General features: G+C 45.3%; 1 protein-coding gene across 2 annotated transcripts in view; it reads right to left on the bottom strand.

Moving 5' to 3' along the window:
• Positions 1 to 26,894, bottom strand: part of CDC42BPG (CDC42 binding protein kinase gamma) — a 201,474-nt gene that overhangs the window by 69,639 nt on the left and 104,941 nt on the right. For both annotated transcript variants that reach the window (XM_075326797.1, XM_075326798.1), the window contains exons 4-15: positions 23,990 to 24,085; positions 22,584 to 22,732; positions 21,035 to 21,128; positions 19,548 to 19,748; positions 19,176 to 19,424; positions 17,794 to 17,873; positions 16,220 to 16,308; positions 14,542 to 14,646; positions 14,108 to 14,205; positions 13,692 to 13,934; positions 11,740 to 11,850; positions 10,852 to 11,120 (exon numbers count right to left, since the gene is read on the bottom strand). In XM_075326797.1, coding sequence (XP_075182912.1) covers positions 10,852 to 11,120; positions 11,740 to 11,850; positions 13,692 to 13,934; positions 14,108 to 14,205; positions 14,542 to 14,646; positions 16,220 to 16,308; positions 17,794 to 17,873; positions 19,176 to 19,424; positions 19,548 to 19,748; positions 21,035 to 21,128; positions 22,584 to 22,732; positions 23,990 to 24,085 — 1,784 coding nt within the window. The remainder of the gene's footprint in view (positions 1 to 10,851; positions 11,121 to 11,739; positions 11,851 to 13,691; positions 13,935 to 14,107; positions 14,206 to 14,541; positions 14,647 to 16,219; positions 16,309 to 17,793; positions 17,874 to 19,175; positions 19,425 to 19,547; positions 19,749 to 21,034; positions 21,129 to 22,583; positions 22,733 to 23,989; positions 24,086 to 26,894) is intronic.

Genomic DNA, 26,894 nt, shown 5'->3' with positions numbered 1-26,894 from the left:
GATCAGATGGAGGAACGGAAACCACCGAAACCTCAACTGATTCCTGCCCTGGACAGGTTCCCTGGTTTAGGTTTGTGGCAAGGAAGAACACTCCCCGCCAAGAGCTTCCTTAATTTCATCCAGTTGGTTCCGAGGAAACTGGTCCCTCCGAAGCCACAGGAGCCTGCGGATAGCGAGGAAGGTAGCCAAGACCACCGCCGTGCGGTGTCCAGCATGGCAGACCTGGCAGAGGATGAAAAGACTGAAGTCTGGAAGTTCAGGCAACCGTTTTGGGCATAGAGTCCCTGTGAGGGAATGCATCTCCTCCAGAGAAGCAGAGAAGGTACAAAAAAACCGCACTGCTGTAAAGCTGAGGAGAACGAAGCTCCTGCCGCCCCCATACCGACTTGGCCAAAAGGACAACCGGGCGGACTGCAAAACCTTAAGTGAGGAGCCATCAGCCACTGACATAACGGTCCGGGCTGAGCCACCTGAGGTGAATGAGCCCACCTCTTGACCACCATTGGTGGACAGTGGAAACACAGTCCTCAGAATCACGCTTCATGGGAAGCGATGTCAGAGCAGACCCTGGGCTGGTCACAGGGGCCTGAAAACTGGAGTGGTTAAGGAACACACGTTGTGTTCACCTAGATAAGGTAACTCCGGCGGATTGAGGTCCAGTACAAAATTAATGTACCGTGGGATCCTTATAGAGATGCAGTCAGCCACTGATACAACTATCCGGGCTGAAAGTCTAGACACCGGAGTGGCCACCCTTGGCGAATGAGTACACTCCATGACCACCTCTGATGGGAGGGGGAGACAGGCAGCAGAACCCCGCTGTGGGGTCTGCATGACAGGCTGTGGGCTTGGACGCAGCGGGCTGAAAACTGGAGTGGTTAAGGAACACACTCCTCGTCCTGTTAAAAGGTATACTGATGCCTTTCTGCCAGCGGGGAATAGTCCCCTGATACAGGCGGATGGAGGTCCAGTACAAGTATAATGGACGCAATCCAATCATTCGCATCTGCGTCACCTATGGACGGATCAATGTACATAAGGTAGCGTCCGAGCCCCTGGTAGAGACATCCTCCTCGTCCAGTGAGTCAGCTCGTAATCGGAGCTGCGGGACGGGGAGGACAGGGGACCCTGCGTCTCCCTGTCAGGAGGACGGGGTCTGAGCCCAGAAGGAGAGTCCCTTGTGAGCTTGGCTGAGCGAGCTGAAGCAGAAAACGCCCTGAGAAGGGGGCTGCATGCTCAGCAGATGCCGGGACAGCTGACCCCTGGAAATAGGATTCCCCCAGGGGTCAGCCACCGAAACCGGAGCAGCTGGAGGGACCATTAATGAGCCTCCAAGCTGAGGGGCCACAGTGGTTATGAGCTCGGTACAGCCGTACGAGACTACCTGCAGTGGACAATAAAAACAGCCTGCAGCCTCGCTCTGTGAGACATGCTGCAGAGGTGGGGGCTCTGTCTAGAATGTCTAGAATACCCAAGACAGGGGTTCAGCCTGGGGAGACTCCAGGCTGAGGCACCACCACATAAGAACCATTACAGTGTGGGGCTGTGCTGGTTCAGACAATATAAGCTTACATGCAGAACATGTAGTGTACAGCCTTGGAGCTTTGCTCCTAGAGTGAGACATGCTGCTGAGGAGGAGGTTCTATAATAAAGAATTAACTCCTTCAGAATGCCCTGACAGTGTATAATAGTGCACAACCAGAGGTTGTGACTTATCAGGCCACTATATGAGTGCCCTCCGGGTTCCAAGCCTGGACCCCCAGCCAGATATTCACTCCCTCTGCACTGCAGAGCAGCCAGCGCCGACCAGTGTTCTAAGAACGCTGAGAAAATGGCGCCAGAGTGAGGGGGGGGGGGGCGGGGGTTAACCCAGGAGCGGGAATCGGAGGGCTAAGAAGATGTACAGGGGAGGGAATCATCTCCTCAGATAGGAGTGTCCTCCCCTGTGCAGAGCGGCCGGCGGGCGGCGCTGCAGTGTCCCCCTGCATGACTGACATGCAGGGGAACGAAACGAAACTAGGCCGCGGGTGAAGCCGGGGCCTAGAGTTAAGCATGCGGCCGACAATCAGGCATCATCGGCGCGGTTCTCAGTAAAAACCGTGGAACCGGCCGGAAACACAGTAAAAAGCAGCATTACCAAAGTAAATCACTGTCCCCCCCAATAAAAGTGCCCCACATTGCAGAAGGACCCTCTGAATAACGTCTCTATACTTAGCTTTGAGACGCAGGGCCCAGTCCCTGGGTGGGGTGGGGGTTCAGTGCTCCGTCCAGCAGGGTCCTGCAAAAGGGCTGCGGATGGAGGTCGGTCTCCTGCCAGGCAGTGAGAACTGTGTTGGCTCTAACTTCAAGCCAGAGCCCCTAAGGGATGGTGAAGGAGCGCGGCATGAAGGGCTCCTGCCCTGAAGTCAACCTTAACAGCACCGCCGCCAGGGGGGTGAGAAGGGACATGCCGGGAGTCCAGTGGACCCGCTTTTCTTCCAAATCTTTAGAAAAAATGAAAAATCAAAAAAGGATGCATGTGTGTGTGTGATTCCTCCAGACACAAAGCATGAAACTGGCTAGGACTGGCTAGCAGGGGGTGTATATGCTAGGAGGGAGGAGCTACACGTTTTAAGTGTAGTAACTTTGTGTGTCCTCCGGGGGCAGTAGCTATACACCCATGGTCTGGGTCTCCCATAGGAACGATAAAGAAAGAGAATTTTGTTTACTTACCGTAAATTCTTTTTCTTATAGTTCCGACATGGGAGACCCAGCACCCTCCCTGTTGCCTGTTGGCAGTTCTTGTTCCGTGTGTTTTTCACCGGCTGTTGTTGTAGACAGAGGTTCCGGCTATTCCGGGTTTTACTCTATCTCTACTTATGGGTGGATGTCCTCCTTCAGCTTTTGCACTAAACTGGTTGGATTTGTCATCCGGGGGGTGTATATGCTCGGAGGGAGGAGCTACACTTTTAGTGTAGTACTTTGTGTGTCCTCCGGAGGCAGAAGCTATACACCCATGGTCTGGGTCTCCCATGTCGGAACTATAAGAAGAACGGAATTTTGTTTACTTACCGTAAATTCTTTTTCTTATAGTTCCGACATGGGAGACCCAGCACCCTCCCTGTTGCCTGTTGGCAGTTCTTGTTCCGTGTGTTTTTCACCGGCTGTTGTTGTAGACAGAGGTTCCGGCTATTCCGGGTTTTACTCTATCTCTACTTATGGGTGGATGTCCTCCTTCAGCTTTTGCACTAAACTGGTTGGATTTGTCATCCGGGGGGTGTATATGCTCGGAGGGAGGAGCTACACTTTTAGTGTAGTACTTTGTGTGTCCTCCGGAGGCAGAAGCTATACACCCATGGTCTGGGTCTCCCATGTCGGAACTATAAGAAGAACGGAATTTTGTTTACTTACCGTAAATTCCTTTTCTTCTAGCTCTAATTGGGAGACCCAGACAATTGGGTGTATAGGCTATGCCTCCGGAGGCAGCACAAAGTATTACACTGAAAAGTGTTAAGCCCCTCCCCTTCTGCCTATACACCCCCCGTGCTCCCACGGGCTCCTCAGTTTTGGTGCAAAAGCAAGAAGGAGGAAATATAATTACAAACTGGTTTAAAGTAACTTCAATCCGAAGGAACATCGGAGAACTGAAACCATTCAACATGAACAACATGTGTACACAAAAAAACAGGGGCGGGTGCTGGGTCTCCCAATTAGAGCTAGAAGAAAAGGAATTTACGGTAAGTAAACAAAATTCCGTTCTTCTTTTTCGCTCTATTGGGAGACCCAGACAATTGGGACGTCCAAAAGCAGTCCCTGGGTGGGTAAAATAATACCTCGTAAGAGAGCCGTAAAACGGCCCTTTCCTACAGGTGGGCAACCGCCGCCTGAAGGACTCGTCTACCTAGGCTGGCATCCGCCGCAGCATAGGTATGCACCTGATAGTGTTTCGTGAAAGTGTGCAGGCTCGACCAGGTAGCCGCCTGACACACCTGCTGAGCCGTAGCCTGGTGCCTCAAAGCCCAGGACGCGCCCACGGCTCTGGTAGAATGGGCCTTCAGCCCTGAGGGAACCGGAAGCCCAGCCGAACGGTAAGCTTCGATAATTGGCTCCTTGATCCACCGAGCCAGGGTTGATTTGGAAGCCTGTGACCCTTTACGCTGGCCAGCGACAAGGACAAAGAGTGCATCCGAGCGGCGCAGGGGCGCCGTACGAGAAATGTAGAATCTGAGTGCTCTCACCAGATCTAACAAGTGCAAATCCTTTTCACATTGGTGAACTGGATGAGGATAAAAAGAAGGTAAAGAGATATCCTGATTGAGATGAAAGGGAGATACAACCTTAGGGAGAAATTCCGGAACCGGACGTAGAACCACCTTGTCCTGGTGAAACACCAGAAAAGGGGCTTTGCATGACAACGCTGCTAGCTCAGACACTCTCCGAAGAGAGGTGACTGCTACTAGGAAGACCACCTTCTGCGAAAGGCGTGAGAGAGAGATATCTCTCATTGGCTCGAATGGTGGTTTCTGAAGAACCATCAGCACCCTGTTCAGATCCCAGGGTTCTAACGGCCGCTTGTAAGGTGGAACGATGTGACAAACTCCCTGCAGGAACGTGCGTACCTGTGGAAGTCTAGCTAGGCGCTTCTGGAAAAACACCGAGAGCGCAGAAACTTGTCCCTTAAGGGAGCCAAGCGACAAACCCTTTTCCAGTCCAGATTGAAGGAAGGACAGAAAAGTAGGTAATGCAAATGGCCAGGGGGAAAAACCCTGAGCAGAGCACCATGACAGAAAATTTTCCACGTCCTGTGATAGATCTTGGCGGACGTTGGTTTCCTAGCCTGTCTCATAGTGGCAATGACATCCTGAGATAATCCTGAAGACGCTAGGATCCAGGACTCAATGGCCACGCAGTCAGGTTGAGGGCCGCAGAATTCAGATGGAAAAACGGCCCTTGAGACAGCAAGTCTGTTCGGTCTGGTAGTGCCCACGGTTGGCCGACCGTGAGATGCCACAGATCCGGGTACCACGACCTCCTCGGCCAGTCTGGAGCGACGAGGATGGCGCGGCGGCAGTCGGCCCTGATCTTGCGTAACACTCTGGGCAACAGTGCCAGCGGAGGAAACACATACGGGAGCTGAAACTGCGACCAATCCTGAACTAAGGCGTCTGCCGCCAGAGCTCTGGGGTCTTGAGACCGTGCCATGAACATTGGTACCTTGTTGTTGTGCCGGGACGCCATGAGGTCGACGTCCGGCACCCCCCAGCGGCAACAGATCTCCTGAAACACGTCCGGGTGAAGGGACCATTCCCCTGCGTCCATGCCCTGGCGACTGAGATAATCTGCTTCCCAGTTTTCCACGCCTGGGATGTGAACTGCGGATATGGTGGAGGACGTGGCTTCCACCCACATCAAGATCCGCCGGACTTCCTGGAAGGCTTGACGACTGCGTGTGCCGCCTTGGTGATTGATGTATGCCACCGCTGTGGAATTGTCCGACTGAATTCGGATCTGCTTGCCTGCCAGCCACTGCTGGAACGCTTTCAGGGCAAGATACACTGCCCGAATTTCCAGAACATTGATCTGAAGCGAGGACTCTTGCCGGGTCCACGTACCCTGAGTCCTGTGGTGGAGAAAAACCGCTCCCCATCCTGACAGACTCGCGTCTGTCGTGACTACTTCCCAGGATGGGGGAAGGAAGGATTTCCCCTTCGATAATGAAGTGGGAAGAAGCCACCACCGAAGGGAGGCTTTGGTCGCCTGAGAGAGGGAGACGGTCCTGTCGAGGGACGTCGGCTTCCTGTCCCATTTGCGTAGGATGTCCCATTGAAGGGGACGCAGGTGAAACTGCGCGAAAGGGACTGCTTCCATTGCTGCCACCATCTTCCCCAAGAAGTGCATGAGGCGCCTCAAGGGGTGTGACTGGCCTTGAAGGAGAGACTGTACCCCTTTCTGTAGTGACTGCCGTTTGATCAGCGGAAGCTTCACTATCGCTGAGAGGGTATGAAACTCCATGCCAAGGTACGTCAGCGATTGGGCCGGTGTCAGATTTGACTTTGGAAAATTGATGATCCACCCGAAACTCTGGAGAGTCTCCAGGGTAACGTCGAGGCTGTGTTGGCATGCCTCTTGAGAGGGTGCCTTGATCAACAGATCGTCCAAGTACGGGATCACAGAATGACCCTGAGAATGGAGGACCGCTACTACAGTAGCCATAACCTTGGTGAAAACCCGTGGGGCTGTTGCCAGGCCGAATGGTAGTGCCACGAACTGCAGGTGTTCGTTTTCCATGGCGAAGCGCAAGAAGCGTTGGTGCTCTGGGGCAATCGGAACGTGGAGATAAGCATCTTTGATATCGATCGATGCAAGGAAATCTCCCTGGGACATTGAGGCGATGACGGAACGGAGGGATTCCATCCGGAACCGCCTGGTCTTTACGTGTTTGTTGAGAAGTTTCAGGTCCAGGACAGGACGGAAGGACCCGTCCTTCTTTGGGACCACAAACAAGTTGGAGTAAAAACCGTGGGCCTGTTGCTGAAGAGGAACAGGGACCACCACTCCTTCTGCCTTCAGGGTGCCCAGCGCCTGCCGAAGAGCCTCGGCTCGCTCGGGAGGCGGAGAGGACCGGAAGAATCGAGTCGGGGGACGAGAGATGAACTCTATCTTGTAACCGTGAGAGAGAATGTCTCTCACCCAGCGGTCTTTTATTTGTGGCAGCCAGGTGTCGCAAAAGCGGGAGAGCCTGCCACCGACCGAGGATGCTACTAGAGGAGGTAGAAAGTCATGAGGCAGCCGCTTTGTTAGCGGTGCTCCCAATGGCCTTTTTAGGACGTGACTTAGACCGCCATGCATCAGAGTTCCTTTGTTCTTTCTGAGACCTTTTGGACGAGGAGAATTGGGACCTGCCCGCGCCCCGAAAGGACCGAAACCTCGACTGCCCTCTCCTCTGTTGGGAGAGGTTCTGCTTGGGCTGGGGTAAGGATGTATCCTTTCCCTTGGATTGTTTGATGATTTCATCCAGGCGCTCGCCAAAGAGCCTGTCGCCAGAAATTGGCAAACCGGTTAAACGCTTTTTGGAAGCGGAATCTGCCTTCCACTCCCGTAGCCACAAGGCCCTGCGGACTACTACCGAATTGGCGGTCGCAACTGCCGTACGGCTCACAGAGTCCAGGACAGCATTCATAGCGTAAGACGCAATTGCCGAGGTCTGGGAGGTAATGGCAGCCACTTGTGGCGCGGCCGCTTCAATTTTCGCTTGACCTGCTGATATAGCTTGTAGCGCCCATACAGCTGCGAATGCTGGGGCAAAAGAAGCTCCGATAGCTTCATAGATGGATTTCATCCAGAGCTCCATCTGCCTGTCAGTGGCATCTTTAAGCGAGGCCCCATCTTCCACTGCAAGTATGGATCTAGCCGCCAGTCTGGAGATTGGAGGATCCACTTTGGGTCATTGAATCCAACCTTTAACCACTTCCGGGGGAAAAGGATAACGTGTATCCTTAAGGCGCTTAGAGAAACGCTTATCCGGACAAGCATGGTGATTCTGGATTGCCTCTCTGAAATCAGAGTGGTCTAGAAACATACTCGGTGTACGCTTGGGGAACCTGAAGCGAAATTTCTCCTGCTGAGAATCAGACTCCTCCGCCGGAGGGGCTGAGGGAAGAATATCCAGCAACTGATGAATAGATGCAATAAGATCATTCACTATGGCGTCCCCGTCTGGAGAATTAAGATTGAGAGCGCTCCCAGGATCAGAATCCTGATCAGCTGTTTCCGCATCATCAACCAGAGAATCCCCCCGCTGAGACCCTAAACAATATGATGTCGAGGGAAATTCTAAGCGGGCCCGCTTAGACGATCTGGGGCTAGGTTCTAAGTCCGAACCCTCCGTCTGGGATGTATGAGATACCCCGTGAGGACATTGTTGGTCCAACTGAGGGGGGTCAGGGAACAATGATTCAACAGAGTCCCTTTGCTGAGATACCGGTCTGGACTGCAAGGCTTCTAGTATCTTAGCCATAGTCTCAGAGTTGATCCTTAAAGGCTGCAAACTCAGTCCCCGTCACCTGGACAGTGTCAACAAGGTGGCTCCCCCTGGGCCCCTCTTAGCAGAGGATCCGGCTGAGGAAGTGTCACAGGGGTCGAACACTGTACACAATGAGGGTCAGTGGAACCTGCCGGTAGCTGGGTCTTACATGCGGCGCAGGCAACATAATAAGCCTGTGTTTTGGCACCCCTGCCTTTTGTGGGCGCCATGCTACAGTTTTCCCTGAGTAACACAATAGGGTATATAGCCAGAAAGAACTGTGCTCATACAGTGTAAATTATATACAGTACACAAATAATGTACCAATACAATACAGCACCATGGGGCTAGCACCACATGTGCTGCTTACCAGCCGCCTAAGCGGTTGTGAGGCCACCAGAGACCGTGTCTGGGTCTCCCATGAATATGTCCCTCTCTGCAGCGTCGGTGGAGCTGACAGGAATGGCTGCGGCGTCCTGACGAGCTGAGGAAGCTGTGGGCGTGGCCTAGAAAGAGCGCGAAACGGGCGCTCACACTGTGCACAGTGAGGGGAGTGGAGCATGTAAATCATACTCCAGCCCTCATTGCTGCTCGCTCCGTGCAGCGTCCCGCCCTTCCCCTGCCTGTCAGGGCTGAGGGCGGGAGAAAAAAAGGGAAACTAGGCCGCAATGAAGCCGGGGACTGTAGTAATAAACGCGGCCGCCGTAAAAGCGCGGTCGCGTGAAAGTCCCCGGCGAACTACAAGTCCCAGCCGCGCCGCAGTGTCCCGTGGCAACGGCGGTCAGTGCGGTAGCCCTTACATATAAACACACTCAGCGACGCTGAGTGTGTAATGGCACATATAGACCCGGTCAGCGCCGCGGTCCCCGGTGCACTAGCACACCCAGCAAAGCTGAGGTGATGCCGTGCGCGGTCCCCATAGGGATACAGAGTACCTTTAAGATGCAGGGCCATGTCCCTGAACGGTATCGGCTCCTATCCATCAGGCTCCACAGGAGTTGTGGATGAAGCCCGGTCTCAGTGCCTGGAGACCGATAAGATCCCACTTCACCCAGAGCCCTAAGGGGGATGGGGAAGGAAAACAGCATGTGGGCTCCAGCCTCCGTACCCGCAATGGATACCTCAACCTTAACAACACCGCCGACAAAAGTGGGGTGAGAAGGGAGCATGCTGGGGGCCCTATATGGGCCCACTTTTCTTCCATCCGACCTAGTCAGCAGCTGCTGCTGACTAATCTGTGGAGCTGTGCTTGCACGTCTGCCTCCTTCGCACAAAGCATAAAAACTGAGGAGCCCGTGGGAGCACGGGGGGTGTATAGGCAGAAGGGGAGGGGCTTAACACTTTTCAGTGTAATACTTTGTGCTGCCTCTGGAGGCATAGCCTATACACCCAATTGTCTGGGTCTCCCAATAGAGCGAAAAAGAAAAAGAATTTACGGTAAGTAAACAAAATTCTCTTTTTTCATAAAAATCCTCTCAGATTGCAAGAACGAAGGCGTTTTTCCAGTTACGCTACAGATACAACATAGGATAATGCCCTTCATGCCTCATCTACTGCCATGTACAGAAATGAATTCTGAAGAAGGAAAGGAGTTCAGCATTAAGACACTAGCAGCAAAGTCTTATTTATATTTGTTATAATCCAGCATGTTTAACCAACACACAAGATGCATTGCTGCTGACGCATTTTAGGTCGTTAGTCGTAGTGCGCTACATGGATATGCCTAAAAGTAGTGCAGCTTGTGTATTCATGTTTGCTTTTAACAGGTTTAAATAAAACTGTGCTTTTATTTCCAATGCCTGTCCCACTTCCTTCCTGAAGAGGTTTCATTTTATGGTTTACTGCTCATTCCCTATATTACTGGCCACCGCTTCAATCTACGGCAGCCGATCTCCTAGGCAAGAAGTGCAGCATTTACCAGCTCTTTGCTGATGTTAAGTTGGCACAATTCTTGGATCTGACCTAGGTCACCCTGCACCACCACCATTTGGAGCCAGCAGCGCAACCATGTGCTGGTGTGAACTGTGGATCAATCGGGAGCACAGTGCTACCTGGAGAGCAAAAAGCTGGGAAGAAGGGGAGCAATTGGCTAGTGAAGTAAGAACATGACACAAACCCTTTAAGCACATGAAAGATGGAAGCACCAGGCCGCGTGGGCACCTCACTCTTTCGCCAAGGAGACTCTGCGGATGTGACTTCGGGTGGAGTGCATGATACTTACTGGTTTCTTCAGGCCAGTGCCCCACACTCAGTCGCCGACTTAGACAATCAGTAACACATAACACATGCAAAACCAGTGTTCGCTTAGCCAACCAGAATAGTTCACCTTTATTCTTGACACCGTTGACAGACATGGCCTTTCTTTCCTTCCTTTCAGCGTGGGGTACTGCTCTTTGATCTGTTCCCCCCTACTTTCTTGGATCTTGTCCTCAAGCTCCAGAGTCTGCATCTCCTTCCCCAAACGCTGTTCACCTTTGTCCGACTCCGCACCCCAACTGCTGTGTAGCTGGACTACTCTCTAAGCCAGTCAGGGTGAGCCGTAGGCTCCGAACCTCTAGAGGTTACATCAAGGTTCCCTGGGTGCCCCTGCACTGAGACCATGTCTTACACTTGAAACCTATTCTTCACTGGTCCCCACTTGAGCCTTCCTCCTGTTCTTTCCAGTTATCTGCCACTACCTTAAACCTATCTTATCTAGCATCTAATCTAAAGTTGACTCGCCACTACATGGTGGCCATTAATACAAAACGCATACATCTTATAGTATTTAGACTATAAAACATGGTACATGTATGTGGTGGTGCGCAGCCCCCCCTTCTACACACAGAAGGCACCATTCTAACATTTACCTGTCATTTCTTGTTTTGCCAATGATTTCCTGCATTCCTTCTAATTCATGTTTTAACGACATTAGTTCCTCTTCCTTCTCTCCAAGTTCTCTGCGAAGTAATTTGGTCTCATTGGCATGTTCAGCGTCCCGACTAGTATATTCTCCTCTCAGTTGAGAATGCTCCATCTCCAGTTGTTGGATCCGTCTTTCAAGTTCTACTTTCTGCTGTGCCATCTCGTAGCTATGAACTGATCCACTGATAACAGGAGAAGTGACAGCCTGCTGTACCTGTAGGAAGACAGAATATCACAACTATGGGTGTTAAGCCTGCTTTACACGCTACAAGATATCTTACGATGTGTCGGCGGGGTCACGTCGTAAGTGACGCACATCCGGCATCGTAAGGTATGTTGTAGCGTGTGACAGTGACGTGCAATTGCGATTTAACGAAAAACCGTTCATCGCATGCACGTCGTTCATTCCAGACGAATTGAACGTCAGATTGTTCATCGTACCCGGGGCAGCGCACATCCCAGTGTGTGACACCCCGGGAACGATGAACAGATCTCACCTGCCTCCTGCGGCTCCCGGCCCACAAAGCGGAAGGAAGGAGGTGGGCAGGATGTTTACGTCCCGCTCAGCTCCGCCCCTCTGCTTCTATTGGCCGGCTGCCACGTGACGTCGATGTGACGCCAAACGTCCCTCCCACTCCAGGAAGTGGACGTTCGCCGCCCACATCGAGATCGTATGGAAGGTAAGTGCGTGTGACGGGGATTAATCGTTTGTGCGGCACGTTCAACAAATTGAACGTGCTGCACATACGATGGGGGCGTTGCAAACGTGTAAAGCAGGCTTTAAAACTGCACTCTACGAAGCACACACTAGAGAGAATATAGACAATTATTACCTTGACCCTTTCCAGGTCTTCTGAAGCCTGAGCAGCAAGAGTTTCGCTTCTCTCTACCAATTTCTTCTGTCTCTCCACTTGTAGGGTCAGATCCTCAACTAGTGATTCTGCCTACAAAAATGTAAAAAAATTTAAATAAAAATATTTTACAGTCATTTCATAATAAAAGAAATCGTCTACATCCATTTTTTCTTTAAATACACTTAATACATCAGACATAAGATGTACATCCGGTGAAATAAGTATTGAACAAGTTACCAATTTTCTAAGTAAATATATCTCTAAAAAGGTGCAAACAACATTAAAATTCTCACCAGATATTGTTAACAACCCATTCAACCTACACAGGAAAAGAAATCAAATCATAGATGCTCTTAAGTTATGTGTAATAATGAGAAACACTGGGAAAAAAAAAGTATTGAACACATGCAGAAACAGATGAAAAAAAGCAATGGAAAGTCATGACACCCGCTGAAACCCATCTATAACTAGAAGGTAATCCTACCACTAAGTGAAAAATTATATCAGCTGGTTCAACTGATTGCCAAAAAAAAAAAAAAAAGTGTCTGATTACCAAGGTGCCACACAAGAAACATCTCATGGTGGGTAATACCAGTGAGCTGTCTCAAGACATTTGCAACTGTATTGTTGCAAAACATACTGATTGGTTACATACCATTGGTTACAGAATTTATAAACTACTCAAGATTCCAGTGAGCACTAATTAGGCCATGATCCGGAAGTGGAAAGAGCATTTCACCCATAAGCCGGCCATGACCAGGTGCTCCTCGTACGATTTCATACAGAAGAGTGAAACGAATTATCAAAAGAGTTGTCCAAGAGCTAAGGACCTCCTGTGGAGAGTTACAGAAAGACCTGGAATGAGCAGGTACAATTGTTTCAAAGAAAACAATAAGTAATGCACTGGCCCTCATGACCTGTATGCACGCTCACCACACAAAACTCCATTACTGAACAAAAAGCATGTTCAAGTGATTTTAACGTTTACTCAACAACATTTAGGCAAGCCTGTGAGAATATAGTCTGGTCAGAGGAGACAAAAATCAAACTCAATGGATACCATAATACACATCGTGTTTGGAGGCCTTTTTACATGCCAACAATGAGGTTTGGAGGTGGGAACATCATGGTGTGGGGCTGTTTTTCAGCATACGACACTGGCAAACGTCATGTAATCGAAGGAAGGATGAATAGACAAAGGTATCGAGACAGTCTTGATAAAAATCTGCTGCCATCTACCAGTATGATTAAGATGAATCAAAGGTAGGCAATGATCCCAAAAACAGCCAAGAAAACTCAATTGGTTTCATAGAAAGAAAATAAGGCTGATAGAATGGCTGATCTGATCACCTCAGAGATCATAGCAGGAGCCAACGGAACCTTCAGATTTTGAAAAGTGTTTGTGTGGAAGAATGGACCAAAAATCACACCTGAGCAATGCATGCCACTAGTTTATCCCTATAGGAGGCGACACCAACAAATCCTTTTGAACAAAATATTAATTTCAGTAAGTGTTGAATACCTTTTTCCTGTGACATTTCTCATTATTCCACAACTTAAATTTATTGACATCTGTGGTTTGATTTATTTTTTGCCTGTTACCGACATCTGGGTGAGAAATTCATGTCAATATCACCTTTAGAAATATATTTAATTAGAAAATTAACATATTCAATACTTCTTTCACCCGCTGTATAGGTATAGCATAGCAAACTATTAGTATAGAGCAGTGTTTCTCAACTCCAGTCCTCAACACCCCCCAACAGATCATGTTTTCAGGTTTTCCTTAATCAGGTTATCAGGCTTTCATTAATGTTGCACAGGTGATGGAATTATTCCCTGTCTAATATTGAGGAAAACTTGAAAACATGATCTGTTGATGGGTCTTGAGGACTGGAGTTGAGAAACACTGGTCTAGAGAATGTTCCTACCTCTCTCCTACTGGCTTCAGCTTTATGCAGGTCCTTTCTCAGCATCCTCACTTTTTCTGCTGCTGCTTCTGCCTCATCTTCTTTATCTTTCAGTCTTCGGGACAATCTACTATTTTGAGTACTTAACCCTTCACATCGGTCCTCCATTCCACGCAGTTCATCTTGAGATTTTCGTTGCTTCTCAACCGCTATCCTCAGTTCTTCTCCTTGAGACTTTAGCTGTTCCAACAAATCAGCAAGATCCTGTAATGAAAACATACAGAACTAGATGACAAACTGGCAACACACATTAGATGGCTGTCGGCAGAACGATTCTTCGGCCGTCAATCATCTGATACGGTACTCCGAAGCTCCTGCTCCACGTTTCTGTAAAGCCCTACAACAAGGTTGTCAAAGAGAATTGAGTTCTCATTTACCTTGGTATATCGATCTTTATCTTTTTTCAGTGTCCGGATCTGTTTTTCCAAAGACTGAATTTGCGCTCCTGACATGGAATCCTGTTCTGTGGATTTTTCTGTGGAGTAAACTAACAAATGAACTTGGACACAAGCCTGAAGTATAAACGAAAACTAATCGGCAATGGGTAACCATTAAGATTTACAAGTGCTATCTAATTTGTATAGTCAGCTACTATTGGCAGATACCACAATATGACTGTAAATATGAAGCCTGTCATACACAGACTATCGTAAGCCTATATTGATGGGTATGGCCAGCAATCCAATTTGTATGGGGGCCCCGGACAGAGGATTCTCAGGGGAGTTAAGGACCCGGCTTGTCAGATTTGATGAAGTGAAGGGAGTCATGCTGAAAATTATAAGGGTGACAATACAAAACGCACAGCACATACCTGCTAATTTCTTTTGCAGAATTTCCATCTCCGTCTTTAGACTCCGGATCTCCCGATCATTGGTAGGGGTCTCAGAGCTTGAAACACTGTTATTATAATTGGCAGCTGGAAGACAAAGAATTTCAACAATGCACGAAGAGGTCAAAAGTTTTAAGACACCATTCCTTTGCTAACAAAATATTTAAAGCTACCCCCAGATTGAAAAAGTGTGATAAATAATACAATTTAGAACCTTGTAATACTATTTTTTTATTTCTATGGGGTCAACATTTTGCAGCACTTTACAATTCATATCTGTTTTTAGTAGCTTTTTTTTTTAAATTTACTTTTCAAAATTATGAAATCATTTTATTCACATATGTGATTTTAACTAAATTGCTTAAAAAAAATAAATAAATTGTAACGTGAAAAAAGCTCACCAGAAGTGCAGAACGCATTAACAGAATATAAATCCAAAACAGAAAACCACACACATTCACAACCAATGTAGGAATATGTAAGAGAAAAAAAAACCCCAAACAAATCTACAGTATGCTGTATTTTTTTATTGAATAACGCAATTTAGCATGTAATTATTTCTACAGCCCTGAATGTGTAAAAAAAATATAAAACAAAACAGAAAAAAAAAATTGATAGCAACTACTGAAGACAAACATTATAAAAAGGACATAGGCAAAGTCTGTCTGCAACGTATTTTGTGTGAGTGAAGGCACAATTCAATTTTACATACATTTATGAACATAAAATATGAATCTAATATATAAAGCTGAGTGTGTATGTATGTATGAATGAATGAATGAATGAATGAATGAATGAATGAATGAATGAATGTATGTATGTATTCTAAAGGAATCCGCACAGTCGCATTTACAAATCACGAAATTTTGCACAGACACTCCATGTGACTCAGGGAACGTCATAGACTATGTTTGGGTGGGAAACTTAACCCCGCACTTTACAATTACTATCCAAAAATCCTGCTTCCATGAAACTGAATGGAGGTGGGAGCTCTAGGTTATTAATAGCAACTGTCAGTGGTTGCTATAGGAACAAAATAAACTTAGTATAAGAAGCTTATGTGTGAGGTAATAAGATGTCTGTGGAGAGCCGGGCAAAGAGACAGCCAGAGACCGACACAGAGATAGAGACAGATAAACTGATACAAATACAAACAGAGATAGAAACAGACAGACAAGGAAAGAGACAGACAGCGACACCCACAGTGACTGGGAGAGACAGAGACAGTTACTATCCCTGGCAACGCCCCGCCCAATATAATATATTATATATATATATATACATACACACACACATATATATATATATATATATATATATATATAATGTGTGTATTTTATATATATATATATATATATTATATATATATACACACACACACATACATACATACATACATACACACACAGTGTTTTTGCATCATTAAATTCCAAGATTGTGATCTAACCACATTTGAGACAAAAAAAAGTCACATCAATTGAATAATCCTTACAAATACCTAGTGAGTATTACCAAACATTGAACAATTGTGTTTTAATTTGTGTATAACTATATTTAAAAAAAACATTAACAAATATTGCAATTTTTAATCTGGCCATTAAATTTATGTTTCCTATCCTGTACAGTTCAGAAAATAAAAAATGGACCCTAGAAGAAATACCTTGGATTGTGTCTTTTTCTTGCCCTTGTCTGGTTCCTGTGCCATTACTGACCGCGACGTTAATCAGTGTACCTTGGTCTGATAATGGGCTATAGAAATAGTATGAACAGGTAGAATTTTACAAGAAAAATACAACAAGCAATTAGAGAGAAAACTATTAAAAGAGTTTTCTTCATATTTCATAAGTATTACTGTAAAGGCAAAACAGCCTGCATATTTTGTGTAAGGGTATGGTAAAGCTGTCTTGATGTGTTTTCTTCTGCATGAAAAATGGTTAAGGCCAGAAAACTGTAGCGGAAATTACATGCAATTTTGTTTGTGCGCAAAGCATAAGGAATTGACATTTTTTTTAAATTTTAAAACAAATTTAGGTCCAAAGTCGCAAAAAAAAAAAAAGCATGAGAATGACATTTTGGAAAATAAATTGATTATCCTTGGAATACAATACTGTTTTGCACACCTGAGAAAAAAAGCCGCAAATCTGTGCAACGTGTGAACATGCTCTTAGTGTAGACAAGTTTTCAGACACTTGCATGAATCAAAGCTCTCTGCCTTTGCAGTCATCAGGGACTCACTTTGTATAATACTTAAATGTATAACTAACATAACAGCAAAAAAAGTGGTACTAAACCATATTATTAAAAAATATTATAAACATAAATTATTGAAATTAAAAAGCAAGAAGTCCAATAAGGTTGGCTATACCACGTATAATTTCAATATAATAAACCTACAGTCATATCAGATCAATTATCACTACGATGAATACGGGGTTATAAAAGGAGAAGAAAAAACTACACAACATAAAAATAATATACTCAATTGCCAGGGCAAAACAGCGTATGCAGTCACTAAATGCTAAGTGCCTAATCAAAATCCACCTTAACTATCCCCAATTAATAAATGGTAATAGTACTAACCCGTTAATACAGTGATAGTAAGCCTCACAGGTCATCCCAACACGCGTTTCACCTCTTCATCAGGGAACGCCTCCTGATGAAAAGGTGAAACGCACGTTGGGACGACCCGTGAGGCTTTGTACCACTGTAGTAACGGGTTAGTACCATTATCATAACCATTAATTGGCGATAGTTGGGGTGAATTTTTATTAGGCGTTAGCATTTAGTGACTGCCTACGCTGTTTTGCACTGATAATTGAGTAGATTCTTTATATGTGTAGTTTTTTTCTCTCCTTTATAACCCCTTATTCATTTTGGTGATAATTGAGCTTGCCATTGAACTGATATGATTATATGTTTATTATATTGAAATTATACATGGTATAGCCATCCTTATTGGACTTCTTGCTTTTTAATTTTAATAATATTTTATAGGTTTATAATAAATAGTTTTAATAATTAGGTTTAGTACCAATTTTTTGCTATGTTATCTAATATGAATTGGGTGGTTCCCTATATGTAATAATTAGGTCCTGTGGTAGTGACCAATTATAGATGTTAAATGTACAACTGTATATAAAAAAGATATACATGTATAAAATCAAAATCAGCTTCATTTCAAGGTTTAATTTTTTTTTCCCAAAGTACAGCTAGTTGACATTTTACTGTACATACCAGCTAGATGTAAATGTAAATCCCACAAACGGAAGAAGATGTGCCGCAAAGCCATTGTGATTATTAGGAGGCAAGGTTTCCTAGAATTAAACATACCATAAAATGAAAGAAATTCAATAATATAAAGTAGAAATATCACACACACACACACACACACACACACACACACACACACACACACACACACACAATGGTTAAAAGAACCAAAAACGTAAATATTGAAAGAGGTCTTAACATCATTAATAGTTATAATGGTTAAAATAGCAAAGTAGTTGTACAAACAACCAACTTTGTAATTTGCTCACTTTTAAAACTCCTCTATTCTAAAGAGTGGAGGCATATTTCAAGGGAATCTGTCAATAGGATCAACCACTCCTCTAAGCCGTCTATTTCAGCATGGTTATAGAAAGTTAAATAAATGATACCTACGATGAGATGTCCTATTCCTGAGAAATCCACGGTTTTCTTAATATGTAAGGAGCTGTTAAAGACCTATAGATAGGACATAGATCTCCGTGAGAATCTGACTTCAGAGATTATTGAAATGAAAGGAGGACCAGTGTGAGACATGTAATGACTGAGTCTGCTCTCCTGGTCTAAATGTCTCTGGTAACACAACCTTTCATTTAATAAAAGCACCGAAGGCAGATTCTTAGGGGAATCACTGTCCAGCTTATTAATCTTAACAGATCATTTAAATAATTAAGCAAAATGGGGATTTCTTGGTAATAAGACTTTAAATCACAGATATTATTTTATTGAACATTCTAGGGCGTGCATGTCCAGTTAGGCGGCTTAGGAGGGTTTATCCTACTAAACAGATTCCCTTTAGTAGTTTACTGCTCGTTGCCTAGTTTACCACCCACCTTCGCTGTCTCCCTAGCAAGGAGTGCAGCACTTACAGCCTTTATAAAAACTTGTAAGCGCTGCTTTGAAGCAGGATGGATCACTAGATCTGGCTAGCTTTAGTGCAGCTGCACTTCTCCACAGCTGCAAAGGTAAAAGCTGCCTCTGCGCACTCCAACGTTGCAAGCACAGTTCCGGCAAGCGTCACAATAAACGGAACATGTCCAATTTGTCAATCAGGAGCGCACTATTCACCCAGCAAGTAGGGGAGTGGTGTGCACCTAATTATGGAGACAGCTTTTTTTTTTTTAATGAAATACGCCACATGTCATACAATACGGTGCATAATTCTTTGACCCTATAGATCTCCCAATTTCCAATGCAGACACCACGCAAAAAAACTTTGTAGTGAGAGGACCATCAAAAAACCAAACATCTCATCCTACAGTATCAAATTTAAGTGTGACAGCGAGGCATTATTAGGGATAACAGTAGCTACACCTGAGCTTTAAAAGGTAAATTAAACCATAACCTACCGAATGTTTTAAAGATTCATCATCCACATCAAAATTGGAGGTGTCTGCTGGACTGTCCACTTCGGGGATGTAAGGTGGAGTAGCTGTATGAATATTTTCCCACTCTACACCAGTGAAGAACGGATGTTTCTTAAAGTCATCAACACCACCTCTTCCGAGCCGATTCGCTTGTCGGCAGATAAGGCGTCTGATGAGATCCTTTGCATTGTCAGAAACATCTGTAATTTCAGATGGGAACTGTAGATGAACCTGCGCCAAGAGTGTAAAAAATGAGAATGGGGAAGATTACCCAAAAAATAGGCAAAATCCAAACATATATGATATACGCAACATATGGAGTAGTACATGAAAGAACATTAATATTAACTTTACCTCATGATTCATTATTTTTCCGTAAGTTTCTACTAGGGATTCGGCATAGAAAGGAGTCTCTCCAAAGAGAATTTCATACATTGAGACTCCAAGTGACCACCAGTCACACTCTGTCCCATACTTGCCCTTGCCATCCTCCATGGCTTGGAGAATTTCTGGTGAAATGTAATCTGGGGTGCCGACAGCAACGGATGACTCCACCTGGAAAGATAGTAAGGGGATTTTTAGGTACTAGGGATTTGCTCAAATTAAATAGTTTATTAGAAAAAGAGGATTTTTGTCCTGTGTCTTACAATGAAAGTGAAAAAGGGAGGATTTTTGCATACTCACCGTAAAAGCTCTCTTTCTCGAAACCTTTACTGGAAGACAGTTCCCTATGGTCCTGTGTCCCCCAATGAAGTGAGAGAGAAGAGAGGATTTTTGTATACTCACTGTAAAATCCCTCTCTTTCTTGGAGCCCTCATTGTCGGACACAAGACCATAGGGCGCTGTGTTCCCCAACGAGGTGAGAGAAAGTATCATACTCTTACGTATGTACCGTCTTCTTTCATTATGAAGGATATAATACGTACAGTTTAGTTCTTTTATGACGGGACTAGGGGGAACAATCCTGGCGAAGTTGTGAAGGGGGTGGGTAGAAAAACACTCAAGGCCACCCCAATAATAAAGAAAAGGAGACTTTTTTCATTGAACATAGTACGTATTACCAAAACCTTTTTATGAATGCTTTAAAGATCACTAAATTACCAAGGTCTCCACTGATCAGTAAGCAATAGAAACTTGCAGTCGGAAATCTGAAAAGGCATTTAGTCGAGGAACGAATCAAGACAAACTGATCATTGCAAAGCCCACTGCGCTGCCACTAAATTACTGAAAAACCTTTCTTCGGGAGGGAGATCTTGACAGTCAGTAATACATTATGGCTCCATGTTTTCAACACTAGGTGGAAGCATAGACTGCCAAATGCCTCAATGGCAGAGTGCAAAATCAGGTCGTTGCTACTTTTATATATTTCCACATCAAACTGGGCTTAGTTCACAAATGTATCACACACTTCTATAAAAATTTAAAGTGTTCTTGTGTACACTTATTTTTTACTCCGATACGAATGACATCTTTTCACATCATCCACTACACCACCCCCATCTGCTTAATACCTAAGCTGTAATGCCCTGCACATGAGGTAAGCTAATCAGGAGAACTATACTACATTTCTAAATGGAGGCATTTACTAATATTCTTATTATTACACCTATTACATATTGGTATAGTATCTTGGAGATAGGGAAGTTTAAAGGGGTATTCCTTTGTTGGATATCTTTAGGACCAGACCCATAGATTATATGGTGGCCTATTGGTGACATTTCAAGTGGGGAAACTATTTTTAGACCTCTGGAAATAGAGAGATTAACTTTATTATAATTACAATATATGCTTTAGGGGTGTTTATATCACAGTGGAAAATGGCTATGACTTTGTAGAATTACCATGCCATCTGGCCGCATTTTCAAACAAGATCCAAAGTCAGCAAGTCGGATGTGGCCTTTCAGGTCAATGAGAATATTATCTGGCTTTATATCTCTGTGGGGGGAAAGAAAGAAAGAGGAAAAAAAAAAAAAAAAAATTATTTTTTGTTAGCACTAAAAATATTCAATAATATATGAATTGAGCAATGCCCAAATTATCATCAAGTAAAACATATGGGGAAAAGATTTCAGGAACAGTTAAATATACAAATTCATAGAAGAGGACTTGAATTCTAGTGCCATACGATAGAACTAGCAATCTTAAAAAGTCAATATCGACACTAAGGAGTCTCGCCACATGACTAATATATTATTATTATTAGCTGGGTTCACACTAACACAGCGACATCGCTGTTACGTCACCATTTTCTGTGACGTAACAGCGACCTTGTAAGTTGCTGTTATGATCGCTGCTTAGCTGTCAAACACAGCAGCCGAAGCAGCGATCATAACGACACGCGTCGCTGTGCTGCAACATGTGCAGAGAGCAGGGAGCCGCGCACACTGAGTGCTGGCTCCATGCTCTCCTAGCTACAGTACACATCGGGTTAATTATCCGATGTGTACTGCAGCTACATGTGCAGAGAGCAGGGAGCCGCGCACACTGCTTAGCGCTGGCTCCCTGCACTCCTAGCTACAGTACACATCGGGTTAATTACCCAATGTGTACTGCAGCCACATGCGCAGAGAGCAGGAGCTGGCGCTGGCAGCGAGAGCGGCGGACGCTGGTAACGAAGGTAAATATCGGGTAACCACCTTGGTTACCCGATGGTTACCTTGGTTACAGCTTACCGCAGGCTGTCAGACGCCGGCTCCCTGCTCCCTGCACATTCAGGATTGTTGCTCTCTCGCTGTCACACGCAGCGATGTGTGCTTATCAGCGGGAGAGCAACAATAAAAAAACGAACCAGGGCTGTGTGTAACGAGCAGCGATTTCACAGCAGGGGCCAGATCGCTGCTCAGTGTCACACACAGCGAGATCGCTAATGAGGTCACTGCTGCGTCACAAAAACAGTGACTCAGCAGCGATCTCGCTGTGTGTGAAGCACCCCTTAGAGATTCCGATTTGACTTTTATCCTATGACAATGTGAAAGATTTGTTAAAGGGTCGATATTGACTTTTAGGATTGGCACTTCAATAAGTGGCGCTAGAGTTAAAGTTGTCTTCCGCTCTGAATTTTGCAGACGAGCACTGCAAGGCTTACAAGCCTCCTTCCATTGGCATATCATGCATCCCTCCACAACGAGAGATGTCAGCCTTTAGTAACTGCTATTGAAACTAATAAACTCCTTTAAATATTTGTGACCAAATATATTCCTTCATACTGTAAATAGTTGAATTCTACAGCTAAGTAACATTTTGTAGTTTAGATCTGAAAAATAAAAAAACAAACAAACAAGAATTTAATCTCAGATCTATAGTAGACTATAGCTATGGAATCTGTTTATGAATGGATATAGAAGCTTATCCTGAGCAATAAACCATATGCTACATTCTGGATTGTCTCACCTGTGTACATAGTTCAGTTGATGCACTGAATCTATAGCCAACACCATTTCGGCCAAGTAAAATCGAGCCATTTCTTCCGGTAGTCGGTCCTCAAACTTGCTAAGTAGAGTCAGCAGATCTCCTCCAACATAGTAGTCCATCACCAGATACTTTAAAATATGAATTATGGATTAGAACATGTTTTACATATATCAATATAGTTTGTCATTTTTGTAAAATAAGCACCAGGACCAAGGAGGTCGTCTTTTAGCTTAATCAGAGATGTCAATTAGGAAATCTACATCTGTATCTGAGAATTCTTAAGGTGCTCACAGATCAACAGACAAATCCTAATCTCTCAATATGCAGACAACATTGAGGTGCAGAACCGTGCATACCACAGCCCAGGCCTGGGCAAAGTGTGGCCTGCGGGCCATAGCCGACCCTGTGGCTGTTCCAGTCCGGCCCACGGACTGAGAAAGGCGGAGGGCTGAAAACAGTGGACCACGGGCAGCACAGTGCCCTCCTCCACCACCATATGTTTGTTTGTGTTGTCCCCCATGTGTATGGGATGTTTGCATGTATGTAGGAGGCTCATGCTGTATATAGGAGGCCAAGTGGGGGCTCATGCTGTATATAGGAGGCCAAGTGGGGGCTCATACCGTATATAGGAGGCCACGTGAGGGCTCATACTGTATATAGGGGGCCACGTGAGGGCTCATGGTATATAGGGGGCCACGTGAGGGTTCATGGTATATAGGGGGCCACGTGAGGGCTCATGGTATATAGGGGGCCACGTGAGGGCTCATGGTATATAGGGGGCCATGTGAGGGCTCATGGTATATAGGGGGCCACGTGAGGGCTCATGGTATATAGGGGGGGCTACGTGAGGGCTCATGGTATATAGGGGGCTACGTGAGGGCTCATGGTATATAGAGGGGCTACGTGAGGGCTCATGGTATATAGAGGGGCTACGTGAGGGCTCATGGTATATAGGGGGCCATGTGAGGGCTCATACTGTATATAAGGGCTGTGTGGGAGCTCATACTGTATATAGAGGCTATGTTAGTGCTCATATGGTATACTGGGGTGTGGTGTGTGGGCTCATACTCTATAGTGGTCGTGGGGGGGGGGCGGGGTGTTAGCATACTTAATGCTGCTTAATATGAAGTGAAAAAAAAAACAAAAAACATTAACATAAAATATTACATTAATATATGTTCATATTGAGCAGAATAACATTTCAGACTATTAGTTCGGACCTCCAAACCAGTCACGGTCTATCATGTGGCCTCCTCAGGAAAATTAGTTGCCCACCCCTGCCATAGCCAATAGAGGCAAGTTACAAAATAGAATGGTTAGAATATTTTGCCAGTAATGTGGCTTTAAGGATATAGGTTTTAAAACGAATCCTAGAAGTTTCTTACCAAGTAGTTTTCATCATGAAATGCATAATGTAAAGTGGGAATCCACTGAGTTTCTGATTTCACCAAAACATCCCTTTCTTCTCTAAAGCAAGCAGTCTGGAGAAATAATAGAAATCAGAATAATAATTCAATACTGGCATCTTTATGAACCACCAAAAACTGTGTACAGATATCAAAAATAGACATGAGGCTAACCCCCTTAATGTTCCAATTAGAAACCATACACCTTCATCCCGTTCGGTTCACACAAATTTTTATTATTTCATATACATGAGAATTCTACTATATTGCACTGTTGCGCACATCACCACTCGCTCTAAAAGATCATCATCATCATCATCATCATCAGGCGCCATCACAAAGCAGTTGCATCGGATTCCAACGATTTAGAAATTATCACATTTTCACAAAGTTACCGGTAATACAAGATAAAAAAAAAAAAAAGTATTATGAACAGAAATTTTTCTAAGCATATAAACCATACAGCACATCCACGAGCTTCCCCAGTCACGGAGCAGTGCAGGGTGGGTTGACATGCCAGTCTATACTTGTCTGATCTCTGGAAGGTATCCCAGACATGCGAACAGAACAGAGACATTTCTTAGCATTCCAGTTTGACATAACCTGGGGGGAATGGAAGGTCAGCGCTCGCAATGCAGGGCTCGGATTAATAATGCACTACGGACCTGGTGAATCCAGCCTCAGGAAACGCATAATTCAATGTTATTACACCTATACACGGAGAGCAAACCAGATCCTGGCTAAGGTGTTCAATAATCTATAACATCAATTTGGTCTGTTACTCTTATTTTAACTATTAGAAACCTAAAACTTCAGGTGCAGCTGCAGATTGCATGAACTCTCCCATTCCTGCCATGCCCTGCTGTACCGGGACTAGGAGGCCGAGGTATAGGGAGTTAGTCGGTGTGCAACAGGAGCTCAGTGGTAATTTGCTGTGGCTGCCCATCTTGGTTCTTTGCACATTAAATGGACCAAAAGATGAACTTTGGTGATTTTACTTCCTATAGCGTATAACCGTTTTTTCCCTTTAGATCGGAGGATCTAAAGAAAATTTGACCCTATCCAAAAAAGAAATGTGAAAATCCAGCACCCAAAAAAATGTATAGTATATCTTTGAAAGTGCGTCTGAAACGCGTAGCTATCGCTACCTGTGCTCACAGTTCCTTATGGACCGCCAATATGATGGTCAGACTGTCATTTTTAACCATTCATCATGGATTTAGATTTGAATTCTTCAATAAAGACAAATATTTTCTTATTTTTTGGAGCTAGATTTTCACTTTTTTTTTCCTTTGGATTACTCACACTTGTCATAGCGGCTCTCCGTGGTCCATGTGTATCTAACCGCTTCTGGTGAGCTGGCTATTCCTTTTTCTCTATAAAATTGTGCATGTGTTTGTGGCGCCCCCTGAGGCTTCAGTCGCCACAGAGGTACTGCACCTCAGCCAGAGGTGTGCAGTATCCTATTCCCGGGTAAGGAAGGTGATCACAAACCAGTTTACAACACAGACACTCTCATTTAGCAACACTCCATCAGACCAGGGTTATGGCGGCCTGTTGGGCAGTGGAGTTTAGTTAGTGGGGATATACTGTGGGAAGTGAGCCAGTCGGGAAGGAGCAGTGGAGGAGTAAAGACCTGTGGTCTGGAGCTGCAGCAGCTCGACCGAGGCACAAGACAGAAAGATTCCTAGAGCCCACGGGAAGTGCACCATACTCCCGTGGTCTCTTTCCACAGACGACATACCGGAGTAGAGGGACTTGGCCGCAGAAGGGGACCGGCCCCTCAACTAGTGGAGAACTTTAAGACTCAGCTAGCAAAACAGAGGCTGAGGTTACTTCAAGTGCTGAAGCCACATCCACACACATCCAGTGAAAAGGTGACCACATAGAGCCAAGAGATAGAGCTTCAAGACACCCGACAGGGTCCGCGGACACCGGCTCGGGGCTCTGTGTGTGCAGTTGCAGGACAGGCGGGAGAGGTCAGCGCAGGAAGACGACCATGAAAGGAACACAGAAGGGTGTACCGGGTTGTGCCTCTGAACTATCCGGGATTGGCTAGAGCCCATCACAGCAGGACTCAGCACCCCAAGGGCAGCATTTGTATAGATGTGCTAACCTGGAACTCCTGAGTAAAGACCTTGTGACTGCATCCCTGTGTCGTCCGGTTATTCCCTGTGCCTCCGGCCCTGCACCCCACCACTACAGACTACTCCTCCCAATAGCCCTGGGGCCCAGCTCTACCTGTGGAGAATGATTCCAACTATGCTGCATCACAACCGACTGCAGGAGAAACTGAACAGCAGCAGCAGCATTTATCTTACCGCATACCACAGGTAGTGTAACGACGTCTCGCCTGTAAATATTCACCCACCATCATCAGCCATTTATTAAAACGACATCGCCGGGGTCACGGAGTCGGGCCCTGTGGTCGTGACATCCACCGAGCAGAACAGAGCCGGCCCGGTAACGAGTAACCCCCAAGCCCCTATGCGGGCGTGTCATGTTGATATCATGGATACTAAATACATGATATATACATATTTAAAACCATAAATTGTGCGTCCACAAATAAGGCAATAATCCTGCAAAAGCAAAAACTTGTTATGGTCATGAGAAAAAAAAAAAAGTTTGGGCTTTTTTAAAAAAAAAAACAAACAAAAAAAAAAAAAAAAAAAAAAAGAAGAAGGGTTGGGAGAAAAAGTTTCCAAGTCTTTAAAGGGAACCTGTTGTATTTAATTTATGCCAAACTAAGGGCAGAAAATCAGAGCCTGGAGGCACGATTGTAGGCAGGTATATTATCCTCTTAAACACTGCAACGTTTCAGAGAAAATATCCTTTAAGATCCGTCTGTTCCTTCCCAGCGCTGTTACAGCCGATTGATGGG

The sequence above is a fragment of the Anomaloglossus baeobatrachus genome, chromosome 10, assembly GCF_048569485.1.
Source record: "Anomaloglossus baeobatrachus isolate aAnoBae1 chromosome 10, aAnoBae1.hap1, whole genome shotgun sequence".
Taxonomy (NCBI): domain Eukaryota; kingdom Metazoa; phylum Chordata; class Amphibia; order Anura; family Aromobatidae; genus Anomaloglossus; species Anomaloglossus baeobatrachus.
The sequence above is the reverse complement of the archived record's forward strand: the minus strand, read 5'-3'. Positions and strand labels throughout refer to the sequence as shown.